At 46.1% G+C, this 19,052-nt stretch overlaps 1 protein-coding gene across 1 annotated transcript in view; it reads right to left on the reverse strand.

Annotated features, from left to right (window-relative positions):
- Positions 1-19,052, reverse strand: part of SLC24A3 (solute carrier family 24 member 3) — a 170,813-nt gene that overhangs the window by 12,730 nt on the left and 139,031 nt on the right. Inside the window, exons 7-14 of the mRNA XM_074168275.1 lie at positions 16,112-16,137; positions 14,070-14,123; positions 12,371-12,516; positions 9,402-9,562; positions 8,559-8,835; positions 6,424-6,590; positions 4,551-4,665; positions 3,551-3,663 (exon numbers count right to left, since the gene is read on the reverse strand). Of these exons, the coding sequence (XP_074024376.1) occupies positions 3,551-3,663; positions 4,551-4,665; positions 6,424-6,590; positions 8,559-8,835; positions 9,402-9,562; positions 12,371-12,516; positions 14,070-14,123; positions 16,112-16,137 (1,059 nt within the window). The remainder of the gene's footprint in view (positions 1-3,550; positions 3,664-4,550; positions 4,666-6,423; positions 6,591-8,558; positions 8,836-9,401; positions 9,563-12,370; positions 12,517-14,069; positions 14,124-16,111; positions 16,138-19,052) is intronic.

Here is a 19,052-nt window from a genome sequence, read left to right on the forward strand (position 1 = left end):
TCAGGGAGTTGGAGAGAGCAATAAGGTCTCCCCTCAGCCTCCTTTTCTCCAGGCTGAATACCCTAGTTCCCTCAGCCTCTCTTCGTAAGACTTGTGCTCCAGACCCCTCACCAGCCTTGTTGCTCTTCTCTGGACCCGCTCCAGCACCTCGATGTCTTTTTTGTGGTAGGGGGTCCAAAACTGGACACAGTACTCGAGGTGGGGCCTCACCAGTGCCCAGTACAGGGGCACTGTAGTTCTTCTCCAGTTCTGCACAGCAACATGCCAGAACTCTTTATACCAGCATTAACAGGGAGCAAAATTTGGCCACCGGGGCTTCTGAGTCAGGCAGCCTGGAACAAGACATACATAGGGATTTTACAGAGTATGATATTAGAGAAATACCATTCGTTGAGTGTTTAGACTTCCAGAAAAATAAGGCTGGAGGAGGCTTCCAGAAGGGTCTTCTGCATTAAAGTTTAACTTTCAAATCCCACAGTCTAGTTTTTTTGGCTTCCACAAAAGCTATTACTGCCTTAACAGCTTGTTTATTAAAATGCATTTATTCTTGTCCTGGTTTGAGGAGAGCATCTGTTGTCTGTCATTGGCCAATCTGGCCGAAACCACGACAACTCTCTACTTTCAGCAAAAGCTTAACTTTGCCACTGTCCTCTTATCTTAAACGTTCTGTGGAGGGAATCATGGGTTTGGATGGCTATGCAAAAGCAACCATGATCAAGCAGGCTCTTTTTGTCTTTTACAAATCTCTCCTTCCTTCTGTACATGAGACAGGGGCATCACAATGGCTTTGAGGAGCTCTTCTTTTGGAGGAGACGCTACAAAGACAAATTTGGATCCTGCCAAATACCAAAGGAGCAGTACTAAATTGTGACTATTATCTCAGAAATTACCTAGTGCTTCTGACTCATGGTCACACTTAGCGGGCAAGCAGGTTGGTCTGAGCCTGTGAACACCCATGCTCGTTTGAGCAGCCCAAGGCTCAGCCTTGCGGACCTCAGGGAGCAGGAGCTCCTTGTCTTCTGCCCCTGCTGACCTCCTTGCCAGAAACATCAGCAGGGACCCCTGAATAACAAACAGCACCTTGCAGCTCTCAATGCTGTCACCAGGCTATACCTCACCCAGCTAACTCTAGCCTTTTCTGGCAACTTAGTAATAGTTAAATAATTAATTACTAATAAGGGGGGGGATGGAGGGAGGAGGTTTGTTTTGTTTTGAAGTCCAATTATCCAAGGATTTAGAGAGAAATCCAGGAATTGCAAGTGAAAACTGAGGAAACTCTCTTTGCTGATTGTGGGGCTACTTCCAAGACTGCCTTTTCTAACCATGTGATCACACTGTACAATGAACATTTTGGGTGTGCAAAACAGTAGTGACATTGTTATGCCTCCATGAAAGCTGGCTGCTTCTGTTCAGCCACTTGTTTTCATCCTTTTCCGCAAAAATATAGATGAGCTACAGATAAGCTGCTCATTAAAGAAAGGGATTTTATTCCTACAGCGTTGCTTCATTTTGTCACTCCTATATTCAAAGAGAGGGAAGATCGAAGGAACTACAGGCTGCTCAGCCTGACCTTAATCCCTGGGAAGGTGATGAAGCAAATAATCCTGGGAACCACTTCTAAACATATGAAGGACAAGAAGGTGATGGTGAGTAGATGTATAGATTTATGAAGAGGAAAGCAAGTTTACCCACCCTGACAGCCTTCTATGATGAGGTGGACTTGTTGGATGAGAGGAGAGCAACAGATGTTGTTTACGTTGACTTTAGCAAGGCTTTTGACACTGTTTCTCAACCATACTCATAGATAAACAGGAAGAACAGATGAAATAAGAGCACAGGGTAGTGGACTGACAACTGGCCAAACCACTGTGCTGAAAGTCCAGCTGGAGGCCAGTCAGTAGGGGTTTACCCCAGGGATCAATACTGCTTAACGTCTTTATTAATGAACTGGATGGGGCAGAGGGCACCTTCAGCAAGTTTGCAGCTGATACAAAACTGGGAGGGGCGGCTGATGCACCAGAGGGTTGTGCTGCCATCCAGAGGGACCTGGACAGGCTGGAGAAATCCACAGGCAGGAAACTCATGAACATCAACAAAGGGAAATGAAAAGTCCTGCACCTGGGCAGGAGTAACCCCATGCATCAGTACATGCTGGGGCTGACCGGCTGGAAAGCAGCTTGGCAGAGAAAGACCTGTTGATCCTGGTGGATACCAAGCTGAAGTTCACAATGGACCCTTGTGGCATGGAGCACCACCAGCATCCTGGGCTGCACTAGTAGAAGCAGTGCCAACAGGCAGAGAGAGATGATCCTTCTCTACTCAGCACTGGCGAAACGCATCTGGAGTGCTCGGTCCAGTTCCTCAACACAAGGAAGATATGGACTTCCTGGAGTGAGTCCAGTGAAGGCCCACAAGGATGATTTAAGGGACTGCAGCATCTGACATACAAAGAGAGGCTGAAAGAGCTGGGACTGTTCAGCCTGGAGAAGAGAAGATTCAGGGGAATCTTATTGATGTGTATAAATACCTGATGGGAGAGGACAGAGAACGTGCAGCCAGACTTTTCTGAGTGGTATCCATTGAAAGGACAAGAGGCAACACACACAATTTTAAAAACAGAAATTCCATTTAAACATAAGAATGCTTTTTTACTGTGAGAGTGGTCAAACACTGGAACAGGCTCCTGAGAGCAGCTGTACAGTCTCTCTATCCTTGGAGATATTCAAGACTCAACTGGACATGCTCCCAAGCATTCTGCTCTAGCTGAGCCTGCTTTGAGCAGAGGGCTGGGGACTAGACAGTTTCCAGAGGTACTTGCCAATCTCAACAATTCTGTGATTCTCTAGTCTTTTAGCTCTGCATTCACTCAGTGACTGTAATCAAACATCTTTCCTCTGTCCTACCCTGCTGTCTGAGTGTTATCCCTCTAACAGCAATAGCAACAGCGACTTCCCCCTCAGACCTCATGGCATCTCCTGCTCTTCCTTCTCAGAAGGGAGCTTGCAACACCTTTGGGGACAGAGGGGTGGCTCTTTTGTCATTTGGGAAGTAAAGGATGGTTTCACTGGTGTTGGGTAGTTTTTCTGAAACAGGAAAGCTCTGCAGTGTTTCCTGATGATGGTCACACTCTGAAATATCCAGTTATTTAAGCACTTCCTTCATCTCCCAGTGCACTAACAGTTTAGTCACACTAGAATCTTTCTTAGCAAAAGCCCTAGAGGTTTGCTCCACCCTTTACTTTTCACTTATGTGTTTATCCCCTCTTTTATATTAAAAATAGGATCATTCTACTTAATTGGAATATATTCAAGTGAGTGAAAATACTGTATATTCTAGTGAGTTAGCTTATTTCAGCAGACACTGCCTTCAAGAAGGAAATGGAAGTACTTGTCCTCCAAAAGGTGGGGAATGTCCACTGACAATGAATTGCTGCTCCTCTCAAATCGTAACAGAGCAAAATTATTTGTTTCTTCAAATCCAATCCACAGAACTTTGGACTTTATAAAAAAAAATTTAAAAAAAGAATCATATGAACAAATGTAGCACTTACGTATGATCCATAATTCACCGCTAGGGTCTGCAAAGCCCACGGGAGGCCTAGGCCAATTAAAATATCAAAAACATTGCTTCCGATGGAGTTGGACACAGCCATATCCCCCATACCTGCAGGAATGGAAATCACATATAATCAAACATGTCTCAGAAAAGCCTTTCAACTTTTAAACAGAAATACATTAATCTGAGATAATCCAGACAATTTCCATGGATTAAGGCAAAGAATTAAGGGAGATCCCACTCATCCCATCCATTTCCCTTTTGCCCTCCCCATCACACAAGGCCAGCAGGGTTAAAGGGGCCGAATCCACCTTCTAGGATCATCTGAGAACTTCCCTCAACGAATCCTCTGCTGTTGTGGGGACCCTGGCCAGCGGCTGTGCTGGCTGCGACCTGCTGGCACTCTTGTGCCATGCTCAGTGAGGCTTTTGATTCTCTACTGTAAACATGACATATGAGCTTCTATACTGGACTGATGAGATTAAGTCTTCAGGTAGTTTATTGAGTAGCCAGTGTTTCAATGAAGAGCCACTGTTTTTGTTCCCCAAAGCAGTACTGACAACTTCCTTTTTCTCTTAAAACATCTGTTGCTGGAGTCACAAGGGAAAAAAAAAAAAGCTTTCCTTAAAAACTAGTATCTTCCAGTCCTTACGACTGTGAAGAAAAGCTGGAAAGTGACCTGAAAAGACCCTTATGCCTTGTTCTAAGTGGTTCTATACCAGTGATATTTAAATTAAGAAAAATATTGTGACTTTTGGGGAAGGCTTCAAGTTGACAACAGCGCCACAACTTGTTCCGCACTGTCATTAAGAACCTGTTAGCTGCTTTGTGATAGCAACATAATGAATTTCCCTCTTTGTTCTTGTTTTAAATTTCAGCATCAGGAAAAGGGCTCTGTATGTTTTCACATTCAGGACACATCTGTGCTACCTAAGGAGGAAAAGGACACAAGAAAACACTTCCATAGCACTGTAACATCTCTGTGATCAACCTACCTTGCCTTGCTACGATAAGGCTTGCCATGCAGTCCGGCACACTGGTTCCAGCTGCCAAGAAAGTGATGCCCATGATCACATCTGGAATTCCCAGTGTGTAGCCAATGATTGTCACCTAAGGAGAGTAAATGAACTGTCAAGCTGTTTACAAGAGTGAAAATCAGAGACCAGCTTGGTGCAATTCTGCAAGATGCTGTGAGACAGAGTTCATTGCTCAGTCCAAATTCCCACTTTCTTTAAAGAGAAGCAGTGACAGGCTCTTTGGGTATATTCATCTCCTGGCAGAGGACAGCAATGACGAGGTATGTACCCTCTTTGGTTAGCTGCTTCACACCTTTCATCCACAATTTTCTTGACCCTAATATGGAAAAGACACTATATGGTGGCCCAGTACCCCATGTAACAGTCTCCTCATCTTGGCTGAAGTTTGCAGACATTATTATATACAAATAATAGCTAAGCAGACACTAAACAAACCCCGTGGTTCATTATACTATGAGAATGCAATATGCAGAGACACATTGACTGCAAACAATTCCTATTGGCAGAGAAGAAATACCTTTAATTTCCTCTTTCCTTTGCTATGCACTCTACGATAAACTAGTGCTTTTCAAACTGATTAATATTTTAAAATTTTGGATGCCTTTGTCTAATGACATCCATTTCCTATTAGCCACATTACAGCTCCTCTGAATTCTCTGCAGCATACTCAAGAAACATGAACCATATGTTAGAAACAACACAGTGACCCAGTGGGCTCTGGTATTTCAGCTATGGAAAGCTGTGACAGCTTTTTTTTTCTTGAAAAACATCTCATCCTCGCAGATGAAAAGCAGCAAGTAACCTTCTATTTCCTTTTCAGGGTAACATGGGCTATTGAAAACAAAACAAAATACCTCCTCCCCCTTCTGTAACTGCTTTGATTAGTTCCTAGGGAAAAGCCTGGCATTCATTTTTGCATTTAGTACAACAATGAATTGTGAAGACAGTGAAGATTTTTTTGCTGCCTCCCCCTTCTCAGCAGGGAAGCAGTTGCCAGTGCTTTAGCGAGGTATCTCCACACTCTTTGGGTCCCATCCCGAGACGGACCATGAATCGTGCACGACATCAAAAGTGCAGCAGCCCAAAACCAGGCTTCCCTTGTTAGACCCTCTCATGATGCCAATGCCCCATCATTGTCTGATTCTGCTTAAGAGTACAGAAACACAAAAAGGACCACCATCCATGCTGCAGTATTAACGTAATCCTAACGAGGACAACTTACACTTTTCACCTACACATATCATGTAATGAGGCCTGCAGCAAGCTAAGAGGCTCAATGACCCAGCCAGCACACAAAACCTCCCCCGTGCACAGTCCAACTATGTGCGGATTTCCTTGTGTCCCTTTTTATTTATCCTCTTCTACCTTTAGGATAATGAGGTAGAATTAAGCTCCTCTTGACTAGAATTTGACTAGCTGTGCAAGAATCTGGCTGAATGTCATGCTTTTATTCATGCCGAGTTCAAAGTGTTACCACTCATAACTCTGTCTCTCATGCTTGCTTGCTCCAAGAAAAGGAAAAGCCCTAGCACCAGGGCCCTTTACACTGCCCTGCACGACAAAGAGGTGTTAAACTGGTGCAAGTGTAATTTTTTCCCATGTTAAAGAACCTGGGTGAAATTCCAGCCCTGAATGAAGTTCAAAGGCCGTGGCTACTGGCCTCTAATTTTCTTCTCTCAGTGTGGACTGGTCTAATAGAAATGGAAGCAGGCTTATGATTTCTCCTTTAAAAATTCAGGTATGTAGAACTTTCTACACGTTTCTTTAAGCTGACAAAACGCACTTCTGTTGCCTCTCCCAGACTGTGGTTTCTGCTTTAGTTGGTACTTACCATCCACACCATCATGTAGGAGAAAGCTGCAATCCAGAGGGTAGAAGAAGCAAAAGTAACCATGAACCATTTTTCCAAGTGGGGTTTGTTACAGTTGGGCACTGTGAAGTACAGGACAAAACTCAATGGCCATGTAAAGAGCCACTTCAAGATTTCTATCTTGCCAGCTGTAAAACAAAAAAGGGAAACAATCGCAATTCTAGTCTGCTTTAGTCCAGAATGTTATTCTTTTGTTAATATTAACAAGTAAGATGCCAGTGACACCTCAACTTAAGTGCTATTCAAACAGATAATGACAAGACATTCCTTGTTCAGAATATTACGGTGTGATGGCAGAGATGGGAGGACAGAGAGAGACATAGGGAAGAAGTATGAAATGCCTCCCTGAGAGTTAAGTAATGGGTCAGAGCACACTTGCTACCCTCTCCGGATCAAGTTCTTACAGGTACTACATAAAAAGCAAGTTCTAGAAAGAGAACTGATCCATCTTCAACCACCTAATGGGAGGGTACAGAAAAGATGGAGCCAGGCCCTTCACAGAAATGCAAAAGGGAATTATGAGAGCCAATGGACTCAACTTGCAATAAGGGAAATTCAGAATAGATGCTACCGTAAGTTCTGTGTTTTCTTTTTTTTTTTTTCCCCTACCATGAGGGTGGTCAAACACTAGAACAGGTACTCAAAAAGACTGTGGGACCTCCATCCCATAATGAAAACTCAACTGGATGCAGCCTTGGTCAACCTGCTCTGAGCAGGAGTTTGAACCAGAGATCTCCAGAGGTCCATGCCAACTTTTCCCATACTATGAATCTAGTGTCATAGTCCACAGGACATCTAAATTATTCTCTTCAAGGCTCAGTTTTTTTTCCTTACTTGAACTATAGCTATGCCGTTTGAGTGAGGAGATCTGACCATGAGTTCCCCAAAACATAACTCACCTGTAAAGGGCAGGACCAGTCCCTACAGTATTCTGGCTTGTCTGCGACACAGCAAATGTTGCCAGCTGTGTCAAGCGTGAGTCAAAGGTAAGGCAGGGATACATTAGACTAGAGGAGTACAGCCCTGATTGGGTAAGAGGGAGGGACTTGGCAAAAAGGAGATCTCCGTCCTGCAGGTGCAGTGCTCAGCAACCTGAGGCACACGTGGTTTTTCACAAGTCACATAGCTGTTCTGACTTTCCGTGCCTAGTTAATAGCAGGAAGCAGAGGCACACAGGACCTTTATTGTTCTTGCTCCACATCAACACCACAGAATCATAGAATCACAGAATGATATGGGGTTGGAAGGGACCTCTGGAGATCATCCAGTCCAACCCTCCTGCCAAAGCAGGTCCACCCAGAGCAGGTTGCACAGGAACGTGTCCAGGCGGGGTTTGAATGTCTCCAGAGAAGGAGACTCCACCACCTCCCTGGGCAGCCTCTTCAAGGGCTCTGCCACCCTCAAAGTGAAGAAGTTCCTCCTCATGTTTAGGTGGAACTTCTGATATTCAAGTTTGTGCCCATTTCCTCTTGTCCTGTCCCTGGGCACCACTGAAAAAAGACCAGCCCCATCATCTTGACACCCTCCCTTTAAGTATTTAGAAGCATTGATCAGATCCCCCCTCAGCCTTCTCTTCTCCAGACTAAAAAGACCCAAGTCCCTCACCACTGCCTTGTCTCCACTAACATTACATCCTACCGCCAAGGTAAGAGCACACCTCATTTCCCAGCAAAGGTAAGGCCTAGGTGCAGATGCATCTGAGCTGCGTTCAGGCATCTTGCCAGTGGCCCCACCATCCTCAGCTTCCTCGCAGCCAGCAGAGAGAGACGGGCCTCTCCAGAGGGTGACCCAGGTTTTGGGGGAGGAACCACCCCATGGAGATTGCTGCCTCTCCCTTCTGACTGCAACAGCAGTGCTGAGCCAATGCACAAGCTGCAGCAGAGGCATGTCTGAGCCCAGGAGTCTGCATCCTGAGATGTTCCTGCTGCTTCCCAGTTCCTGTCATCTTTTACCCGTGACCAGGAGCTACACTGTGAGGTGTAGGCTGATGAGAGCTCTCAGAGATACTTCTACCTCAACATGTCTCTGCGATGCTTTCTGGCATACCCAAACTGAGTTTTGCTTTTTGGAACAACACAAACCCAGGAGCTTCTTACTGGGTAGGTCAAAAGGTGTGTATGGCCCTTCATGGTCATCATCGTCATCATCATCTTCCTCTTCCTCATCGTTTTCGTTGTTCTCGTTATCCTCATTCTCGTTCTCTGTCTCATTCCCAGCCTCAGCCATGTCTTCGTCCCGCCGTGTGCCGTTCACGCCCCGCTCGGCAGAGTTGCTGGGGCCTGTTCCATTCTCAACCACGTGCTTGATAGGTATTTTGATTGCTACTTCTGACTCACCATTGGTGTAAGTCCTGCTGTTGATCAGCCTTTGTCTCTGTAAATACAGGCACAAATTCTTGCTGAAAGGCAGTTTTTTTTTTAAATTTAATTTTTTTAAAGAGAAAAGGAGGAACAGAAAAAGAGAGATGTGCAGAGTTCTTTAAAAATTTGGCATTAAGAGCAAAAGTGATGAACTTTGATCAGGTATAATGTGATGTTTGCTTGCAGATGACCAGATAAATCTCACTTATAAGACTTTTATAAGAGAAGGACCAGTGGCTGTAGCATTGACTCCAGGAGTATCCCAAGACTAGGGCCAGACTAAGTGCAGACTCAGTGGAACACCATATTATTGAATAAGTGCAAGTGATATTAATGTCAGATCAATGCATGAGGCACCTCCTGCGAGCAACAGCTACAGGTAACATAACCACGTAACAACTTGAAACTTTCTCTGCTAAAATCTCCATGGGGACAGAGCACAAGGGATGATTTAGTAAAATGAGAAATGCCACAACGGATCCAGAAGAAACATAAGAGCTCCATTTCAACCCAAACACTGCTACAGGAAAAGGCAAATTCAGAGGGTGAAGGAGAAGTGGGGGGAGATAAAAGGCATACCTCATTGATTAACATCCGGCTGGCCATGGAGAGACGTGTTTTGGGAGGGAAGTGGCTAGTTATCATGATCCGGAGCCCAGCCTCGGAAAATGAAAGCTGGTGTGGGTAGGCAGACAGCAGCTCATCCACCATGATAACTGAGGCTTTACGGTGGAAATTTCCTGCAGCCAAGGAACAAAGAGAAATTGAGATCTCTACCAGCAGTGTCTTCTCTCTGCCCTAAGTGGCTCTCAGAAGAATAAGCCTGTCGGCTCCAGAAGTCCTTTGTAAGAACCACTCCTTCAACTACTGCCATACAAAATATGCTTTTGCTGTCCTTAATTTCTGTCTTTACACATCCTACACTTATGTCTTTAAATAAATCACCGACGTGGTATCTCCACTCATGCTCATTACAGAGAATGAAATTTGCTCTGCACAGTTCCTCACAGGCCAGTGTTAGGCAGATCACTGCTTCCACAGCAGCTATTCCACCAACGTAGAAATGGTGCTGCAGTAAAGCTGCATTAATTCCACTGTTATAATCTGTACTTCAGCAAGGATATTGGCCTCACCCACACCTTTAACCGTACATGGGGGTGAGGAACCTGTCACTGTGTTCCTGCAGGGTACCAATACGAATGAAAAGCAGGTTCCTGCATCCTGGGCTCGCAGCTCATATCTGGGAAGTGCCATCAAACCTGACAGCAAGCACACGTGCCAGTCCATGGGGTATGACCCACAGCGCGGGAGCAAAGGAACAAGGAGACAAGGGCAGGTACCTAAACTGCACTCCAGCTGGGGCACAGTGCCAGTGCCCATTACTTCTGGGGTGGCACAGTGCCCGCGCCCATCCTTTTCTGTGCCCGGATGCTATCTTGAGCCAGGACTGGGACTCGGAAGCAGGGAAACCTGAGGTCTTCCCACATACATCTTAATTTTTTTTTTTAGTCCAGCGAAACAAAAAGGGCAGCTCATCTGTAGTCAGAGATCAGGACTACTTTAGACAAGCTAGGACTCCTTCTCAAATTAAACCGGTGACTGGGCGGGGGGAGTTAACCCCGAGGATAGGTACATATAAATTCCAAGCAGTTACTGCACTTGCTTGTTGACTGTTGCAAATGTTTCATGGCATTACTATTTATTACCATCACTGTTATTCTTACAGAAGAGTATCTCTTTGGCCTTAGTGTCACTTTTTTTTTTTTGGTGAACAAGAGGGTTTCCATGGATTGGGGTAGATAGGTGGGGTTATCCATATTCAAAAAATCAAAACAGCCAGACAGCTTCTCCTTGTGACTTTTTCCATGCTGGCACTTCCTGCGTGGCACTTTGGGGGAACTGCTCCAAACACCGAAATCCTTGTTTGATTCTTTTTGGTCCTCTGTTCAGAAAAAGTCTCAGAAAACAAACGGTAGTGTCTGAAACCCTCAGGCAATCTGTTGCAATGGATGCTGTTTGTGACCCCCATGCTACAGGCTGGTGTGCACAGCAGCGCCACTCGCCTGTCTGGACCTCGGGTGGCCCACTGCCAAGTACATACAGGAACAATCTGCAAGTCAATGAAGCAATCCTTTTGTCTTCCTTCCTCAGCCATTTTGAGTAACCACAAGTGTCCAAAACAACAAAAAAAAAAATTACCAGCAGCTGAGCAGTATCATGGAAAGACGCATTCTGGCAAGGTTTAAACCAAATCCCACAGTCAGAACTGCCTCATTTGTGCGTAACCCCGAGGGCACCAGGTAAACCTAAATGACTACGGCCTGAGTTTATGCTTACTGAGAGTTTTACCAGTCTAGCTTTACTAGTACAGAGTGTGGTCATCTTGCCAGCACAGTTTTGCTGTTGAGAGCCCCAGGCTACAGATAGCTGTTCCCATAAAAGCAGCTTCCCCAAACCAGGGTGCAGGGCACTCAGAAAAGCCTTCCCTCAGCAATAGGGCAGTAGCATCATAGCTGTCTCTGGCAGACCCGAAGGGTTTGGTATCAGCAAATACACCCCTCTACATTTCACATTTAGTTGTTTACTGTACACAGACTATGTCTTTCAATCACTGTTTAAGAGAGGCTTATTTTTAAATTTTTTTTTTTTTTTTTTAATCCAGCAAAACAAAAAGGGCAGCCCATTTGTAGTCACAGACCAGGACTGCTTTAAACAAGCTAGAGTTCCTTCTCAAGTTAAACCAGTGACTGGGGGTGTGTGTTATTCCTGAGGATTGGTGTATATAAATCCCAAGCAGTTACTGCACATGCTTGTTGACCGTTGCAACAATAAAAAAAGAGATCCTCTGTAAACAGAGTTTAGCACATGCTTGCAAATGCACACATTGAACTACTGCTGCTGAGCTATGACGTGAGTGAATTTCTTTAAGCTGAAGAAATACAATAATTTTTGTATGTGATTGTGACTAAAGTCAAACAGGAGCAGATTTCAGCCAAAGTGAAATCCACTTAAAGATAACTTACATAGAAAAGTTGAGCACGTTCAAGACAGCATGGGCAGTAAGAGCATGCTACCTAGACCAACACCAAGTCCTTACTCTCCCCTCACCAAGGGGAAAGCGTACGCTGGTGTAAGTAGGGCCTGCTCATTTTATGTTGCTTTGGAATGGAGTTAAATTTAACTGGAGGTACTAGATATAAATGGGCATCTTCAGTACAGAGCAACAGCGCCCACAGCAGGACTTAAAATGGCATGGCTCTAACAGTCTAAATAAGTAACCCCTGGGCAAGTCAGGCTTGAAACTGAAGGAGTCCTTTCAGCCAGAAAGAAATGGCAAGAAATACCCAGAGGAGGCCTGAGCTGCCTCCAGCAGCAAAGGATGTGGTGGCTGAGGTCACCACGAAGTCATGGCCATCTGGCAGGAAGGTTAGAAAAGGGCGACCTCCCCACCTATTTCATAACTGGTAAGACAGAAGCAGTCAACACTGTACGACTAGCGGACAAACTTGTAAACATTCAGAATGATGCAAGCAAGCAGCGTGACTTACTGGAACAGTTACCTTTCTTTAGTAATACCACTGTGGCATCGCAGTTGCTGTTATCGTCCATTTCCGTGTTATTTGCTAAACCATTCACCATATTTGCAGAGTTTTTTGTCTTCCTTTCAAAGCAGTGATGTATGGTTGAGTTGTACCTGCACAAATGAAACAAACTCTAGCTGTATCTTTGCTCCTTCTATGTGGATTTCTTGACACTCTTCCTTTCCTAGACTCATATCCTGTGCCATCCGACTAAGGGAAGGAGGAAAACTCTCTGGTTTTAAGGAAATCTAGCCACAGTATGCCAGAACTTTAACTAAATCGTGTATAAGGCAACCTCTTCATACCCAGAATGCTACGAAAGATACAAGATATGAATCTTGAATGTATTATGTGTAATTAATACACTGTATAGAAAATAATGATTACTTGTCATCGTCCAAATCTATTTTTTATCACATAATTACCCCTGAGCATGAGTGTTGTTTTACCTGTGAAGATCTACCACAGAAACACATGACCGTATGCTAAGTTCTGTTTCATCTTTTGGGGGAAAAAACCCATCATCTTTGTTTCTTATTTTATTTAGAGTAGCCAGGAGCTGACAAAAACATGAACCGAGGATCTCACCATGATACTCAAAGGCAAGGGTAGACCACTGTGAACACCTGGCTGAGGTCCCTAACCAGGTTGACAACCTCCCCAGTTATATCCAAACAGGTCTGAAACATCTGCTCACACTACAGCGTTGCCTTCAGAAAAAAAAAAAAAAAATCCATTCTAGATTCAGACATTAAAACTGGCTGGTTTTCCAATCAGTTAATTGTTGCAAAGGTGAAGCTACCCTCCACGTTAAAAAAAAATATTTCTAATTATTAGAAATGAGATGAATTCTGACTCGTGTTCCCTTCAACGCAGCCTGAGTGTTTTGCTGTTCTCACTGAGAATTCCTCGCACAATATTTACTCTATTCATCATTTCAAAACAAATCTCTACTCTTGCTTGTTGAGACAAGATCACTGGTGTGCTTGGCAGCTGGTAGGTTTTGTTGAATGTTCCAGTTTAAATATGGGTTTCCTTTCCACTGGCTTTTAAAAACAAGGCAGGAGGAGGGGAACCAAAGAGCAGAACAGACTAGCTTTGCTAGCATGAACTTGCATGAAAGAAGTTACACAGGTCAGATGCTCAGAAAATCAATGCTGGTTGTGCTGTAGTTTTATCATGGGTCTCCAAGCAAGTAAGAACAAATTACTGTGGAGTTTTGCATCCATAAAAAGTAGACTGGAATCTCCCATGTGTTTATTTCTGAATAGGGATGCTAAAGAAAAGTCAGAAGAGGCTGCTCGCTGGGACTCAGAGATGGACTCGGTTCTCCGCTCCACTACAGACTTGCTGCATTAGCCTTGGTCGGTTCACCCAGGGTAAAATCTGTAAAGCATCATCCACCTTTAGATGTCTGATCCTTGGATCTGTACTATGGGGATAAGCAGCCCCTTCCTGCCTCATCAGGATAAATTACAGATACGTACATGAAAGGGCGAGGTGCTTTAACCCCTGCTATTGGAGGTGCTGCTGGCATGCCAGCTGGGTGATGCAAAGGAAGCTCTGCCCACAGCCTGCGGCTCTCTAGCTATCTCTGCAACCTCTGGAAAAACACTGGAGCAGGGAGCCTTATAATCTAAACAAGCCGAGGGCGCGTTTGACTTACTTCATGATAACGATGTAGATGACATACATCAGCACTAAGACTAAGGACTCCCACCTGCAAACAAGAGCGACACAGAAAACAGATCAGAGCAAGGCACGACAGTCAGCTGCCCGAGTTCAGCCAGTCCCCCCCATCTGTGACACCACAAACTTGCAGAAGTGCTTGACCCTCTTGGGCTGTCTTAAAACATCTCTAGAAAAGGGGATGTGTGATGCCTCCTTTGTTTTCTTGACTACTGCTCTGCTTTTACTTGGCCAAATCAACCCGTCAGCTAAGAACAAGTGACTAGACCCACAAGGTTAGTGAAAAAATCACGCACCCAAGGAACACCAACACTTTAAGGACAATACCTGTGGGGGCTTGGGCAGAGGGAGCGGGACAGTTGTCCTGCTCTGCCTGCATAGGTGTAAAGCAGGTCATTGGGCTTTCTGAGCATGCTAAAGCACACCAAGCATGCTGAGACGACCTGCATAACCACTGAGAATGGTTATAAATACTTAAAGGGTGGGCGTCAAGAGGATGGGGCTGGTCTTTTTTCGGTGATGCCCAGGGACAGGACAAGAGGAAATGGGCACAAACTTGAATATCAGAAGTTCCACCTAAACATGAGGAGGAACTTTTTCACTTTGAGGGTGGCAGAGCCCTGGAAGAGGCTGCCCAGGGAGGTGGTGGAGTCTCCTTCTCTGGAGACATTCAAACCCCACCTGGACACGTTCCTGTGCAACCTGCTGTGGGTGGACCTGCTTTGGCAGGGGGGTTGGACTAGATGATCTCCAGAGGTCCCTTCCAACCCCATATCATTCTGTGATTCTGTAATGCAGCAGGCAGCAGTTTAAACTGCTGACTAGCTATTGTCAGGTTTTTTCACTGTTTCTGTGTCAAACTAATGAAATTTGTATGAAAACAAAATAGACTATGACTTTTAGAACTTTTTTGCAGGTAATCTTTTTCATTGACCAAAATGCTGTATTCTGCATAGTTCCATACGGCAAACTGCTAGTCCTTGTGGAAATCATCCACTATCAGACTGTTATACAGTAAAACTCATAGGCCATTTTCTCTTTAAGGTTTTTGAGACATTGCACTAACTATATCAATGTCTCATTCCCTGCTTCTGGCAGTTCAACACTCAGCTTCCTCATTGATGTGTTTTAGTTGAAGGGCACAGTCAAATACAATTGGGCCTCGAGTCAATTTTAGTTAAAAAAACAAAACAAAACAAAGAAAAAGAAGCCATCGCAAAACTCAGTGTTTCAGACATCCTTCTCTGAAATCAAACATAAATCCCCCAGCGAGAACAAGTTTAAGAAAACATGCAATCCAAGAAGCGTGACTCCCCCTAGTGCTTGTAATCTAAATAATACTGGCTGTGAGTGAAATCAAAGCTACCACTATCACTCTACAAGCCCTGAGAGGTGCTGAAAACAAAACCATGAAAGCAAAACAACTGAAAGTACACTTTTAAAAGTGTTTGAAGCCCTCCTAGCCTACCATACCTATTGCAGTACATTTAAGCTCATTCATGGGGATACGAACATATATATATATATATTTATTTCTTTCTTTAAACCAGTCATTCCCTCTTTAATATTGCCTTAGGAGCTTTCGGTTTTTAAATGATTAAATTATTAAAAATCCAAATATTGGAACACACTTATTTACGACTGCTTGGGTGGCCCTTTCCATTCCCAGGTGGCTGACATACCTGGCACACTGGCACCTAAGCAGCAGTCTCTGCCTGTGCTGAGCACACTGCCATCCCTGGGCTGCTTCAGGGTGGGCAGAGGGCACCGACTGCCGTCGCTGTATCAGGAAACAGTCTGAGTGATGCTCTCCTAGGCTTTCCTCTCTGGCTCAGAAAATGAGTTATTCTAGCCCATCTTGTGCTCAGGTTTCTCACACAGCAGGAATCTGCTGCCTGAATTGTCCTGCAGAACTTTTTGGCTTTCCCCTCCTCTCCTGATGAACCCCACTTATTGCAGCTTTCGTGGTATAACCAGAAAAAATGAAAAGAAAAGGGATTCACGGACGGATATACTTACCAGGAAACTTTTTCGTCATAAATAAACTGCGGAGAAAAGGTTTAAAAATAGGCATGTTATACATGAAATCACAGCTGAAAACAGCTCATCACCTGAGCAAGCAACAGAGTGGGCAGAGCAACCCAGGGCTCAGGGCAATGGGATTAAGCTCTGATCTGTTTTGGCACTGCCCTCCTGCTCAGCCTTTGAACTTTTCAGCCCTCAGTTTCTCTCACCTAGTATAGGCAGGCAGGTACTCCTTCCCAAATACCACAGGACCCTTGCGTAATCAGGGCTATTGCAACAGCGAAGCAGAAGCAGTTGCAGGGAAAACAGAAGTGAGTCAGAGAAGGGGCTGTACCTGCCTCTGACCCGCACGGCTGGTCTCACCAGAGACACGGCCTCTTCCTCTGACCTGCTCTGGGTGGCAACTGGACAACCAGTATGAAGATTTACAGCCAGCTTTACAGCTGCTGTGAAATTTTGCTGGCTAAAAAATGGGCCAAATATTTCCTTAATATCCATGTGATCACCACACTAGCTGAATTTAACTACCATGATCGTTGTTTGAGCACACCTGCAGACGGATGCCAAAGCTTTTGTGACGATGCTGCACAAGCGTCCTTGGGAAAGAAATGTGTCCCTTCCCGCGCCTGTAAAATGCCCCATGTTGGGGATGAAATAACCCTATACCAGAGAGGTGAAGGGTGTTTGCCTGTCCACGCCTGCTTTCGGGGGGGTCCGAAGAGGCAGAATTTGGGAGGTGGCCGGCAGGTGGCTGCCGTGCTCCACAGCTGTGCCCTTCCCCACTCCAGGCTCCACCATCACCACCACCAGCCCTGCTGGGAGCAGAAGGGGCTGCCGCCCTCCCTTGCTGGCAACACCCCCCTGCCTCCGCTTCTCCTTCCACTTGGACACCCGTCGGGGGGCGGGGGGCTGCTCTTGCTGCTGGTTTTGGTTGTCACACATAGAGCAGGGGACGCTCAGCGCAGCTCAACCTGTGGTGCCATCACCCACCTGCCACGGCTGCTGCAGCAGGAAGGCCCAAGGGCTGTCCAGGCCACCTACCCTGTGTGCAGCGTGCCCAGGAGGGCCAGCCAGGCCACCTAGCCTGTGTGCAGGGTGCCCAGGAGGGCTGTCCAGGCCACCTACCCTGTGTGCAGGGTGCCCAGGAGGGCTGTTCAGGCCACCTGGCCTGTGTGCAGGGTGCCCAGGAGGGCTGTCCAGGCCACCTACCCTGTGTGCAGGGTGCCCAGAAGGGCTGTTCAGGCCACCTGGCCTGTGTGCAGGGTGCCCAGGAGGGCTGTCCAGGCCACCTACCCTGTGTGCAGGGTGCCCAGGAGGGCTGTTCAGGCCACCTGGCCTATGTGCAGGGTGCCCAGGAGGGCTGTCCAGGCCACCTACCCTGTGTGCAGCGTGCCCAGGAGGGCTGTTCAGGCCACCTGGCCTGTGTGCAGCGTGCCCAGGAGGGCTGTCCAGGCCACCTACCCTGTGTGCAGGGTGCCCAGGAGGGCTGTCCAGGCCACCTACCCTGTGTGCAGCGTGCCCAGGAGGGCTGTTCAGGCCACCTACCCTGTGTGCAGCGTGCCCAGGAGGGCTGTTCAGGCCACCTGGCCTGTGTACAGCGTGCCCAGGAGGGCTGTCCAGGCCACCTACCCTGTGTGCAGGGTGCCCAGGAGGGCTGTCCAGGCCACCTACCCTGTGTGCAGCGTGCCCAGGAGGGCCAGCCAGGCCACCTACCCTGTGTGCAAGCTGCCTGAGGGGGCCAGCCCTTCATGGCAGCATGGGGCCTCTCTGGGAGGTCGGAGCTGTGGTCACACACAGCAACCTGCAGCCCCGCGGCCTGGGCAGCCATTCCACCCCGTCAGCCTGGCTGAGGAGCCCGCTCCCCATTCAGTCCTTCCAAAGCACTGCGCCTGCTTTCAGCTCCACGCGGTGCAGAGAGGCGGAAATGCTGTATTTGCACTAGGGAAAGACATCCATGAGAGTGCACCAGAGGAAAGGGAGGGATAGGGAATGAGCCTCTGAAAGCGCAGTGAAACACTTCCCTTCAGCTCCATAGCCTGTAAAAATCAACTCCGGCGTGACAGCCGGCACCAAGCACAGTTACATCCATTATTGGAAGAAAATACGACCACAAAAATGATATGTGTGTTGTAAATTACAGCTCCCAGTCACCGTGATCTAATCTGACAAGGCCCGTTTTAGGTTACAATGTGTTGGTGTGATGGGACATGAAAGCATGTGCAACGACCTTTGTGATTAAAAATAGCACCCATCCCACTTTTGTCACTAATGACTCTGACCACGTCCCTTCAAGTTAAGACACATAGGCATCTTTTTCCTTTCAAGGGAAATAAATGTGTTGCCAAGCTTTACAAGAGGACAAGGTAACTTTGTAATATTAAGGTTAAAAAAAAATATTACAGGGATGAAGCAAGGTGAGCTAAGTTTGGTAAGTGTGGTTTACCCACTTCTAATCTCTGTGATTTAGAGTTCGTTCATTCTTATCAAATGGCCTGGAGCACCAAACAGGTGAGTTTATCCTGCTTTGCTATTTATTACTGCAGCACTGCAATTACTTTGCTAGTGGAAATAGAAGGAGACAAAGTCACATTGATTTACCCAGCAGAGTATCGAGGTTTTTGAAGCTGCTGAATCTCAACATTGTCAGGAATGTATTTATTTCCCCTCAGGTGTATTTATGATCAGTAAAGACACACATGGAGTGCAATGTATAAAGCAATACCATCCCTCAAGAAAGATGACTATACTTCAGCTGCAGACAAGTCTCAATGCCCCGGTATGGCAAATTATCCCTATATGGCAAAGCATTTAAGCGCCTTCTAAAATTTAAGGGGCACAGAAATCTAACAAAGGGGGAACCGCACACAGGTCATGCTATGCTCTGCATGGAGCCTGCGGCTTGTCTCCCAGCAGAGACATCGAGGACTGGAGAGTC

Source organism: Numenius arquata, chromosome 2 (genome assembly GCF_964106895.1).
Source record: "Numenius arquata chromosome 2, bNumArq3.hap1.1, whole genome shotgun sequence".
NCBI classification, from domain to species: Eukaryota; Metazoa; Chordata; class Aves; order Charadriiformes; family Scolopacidae; genus Numenius; species Numenius arquata.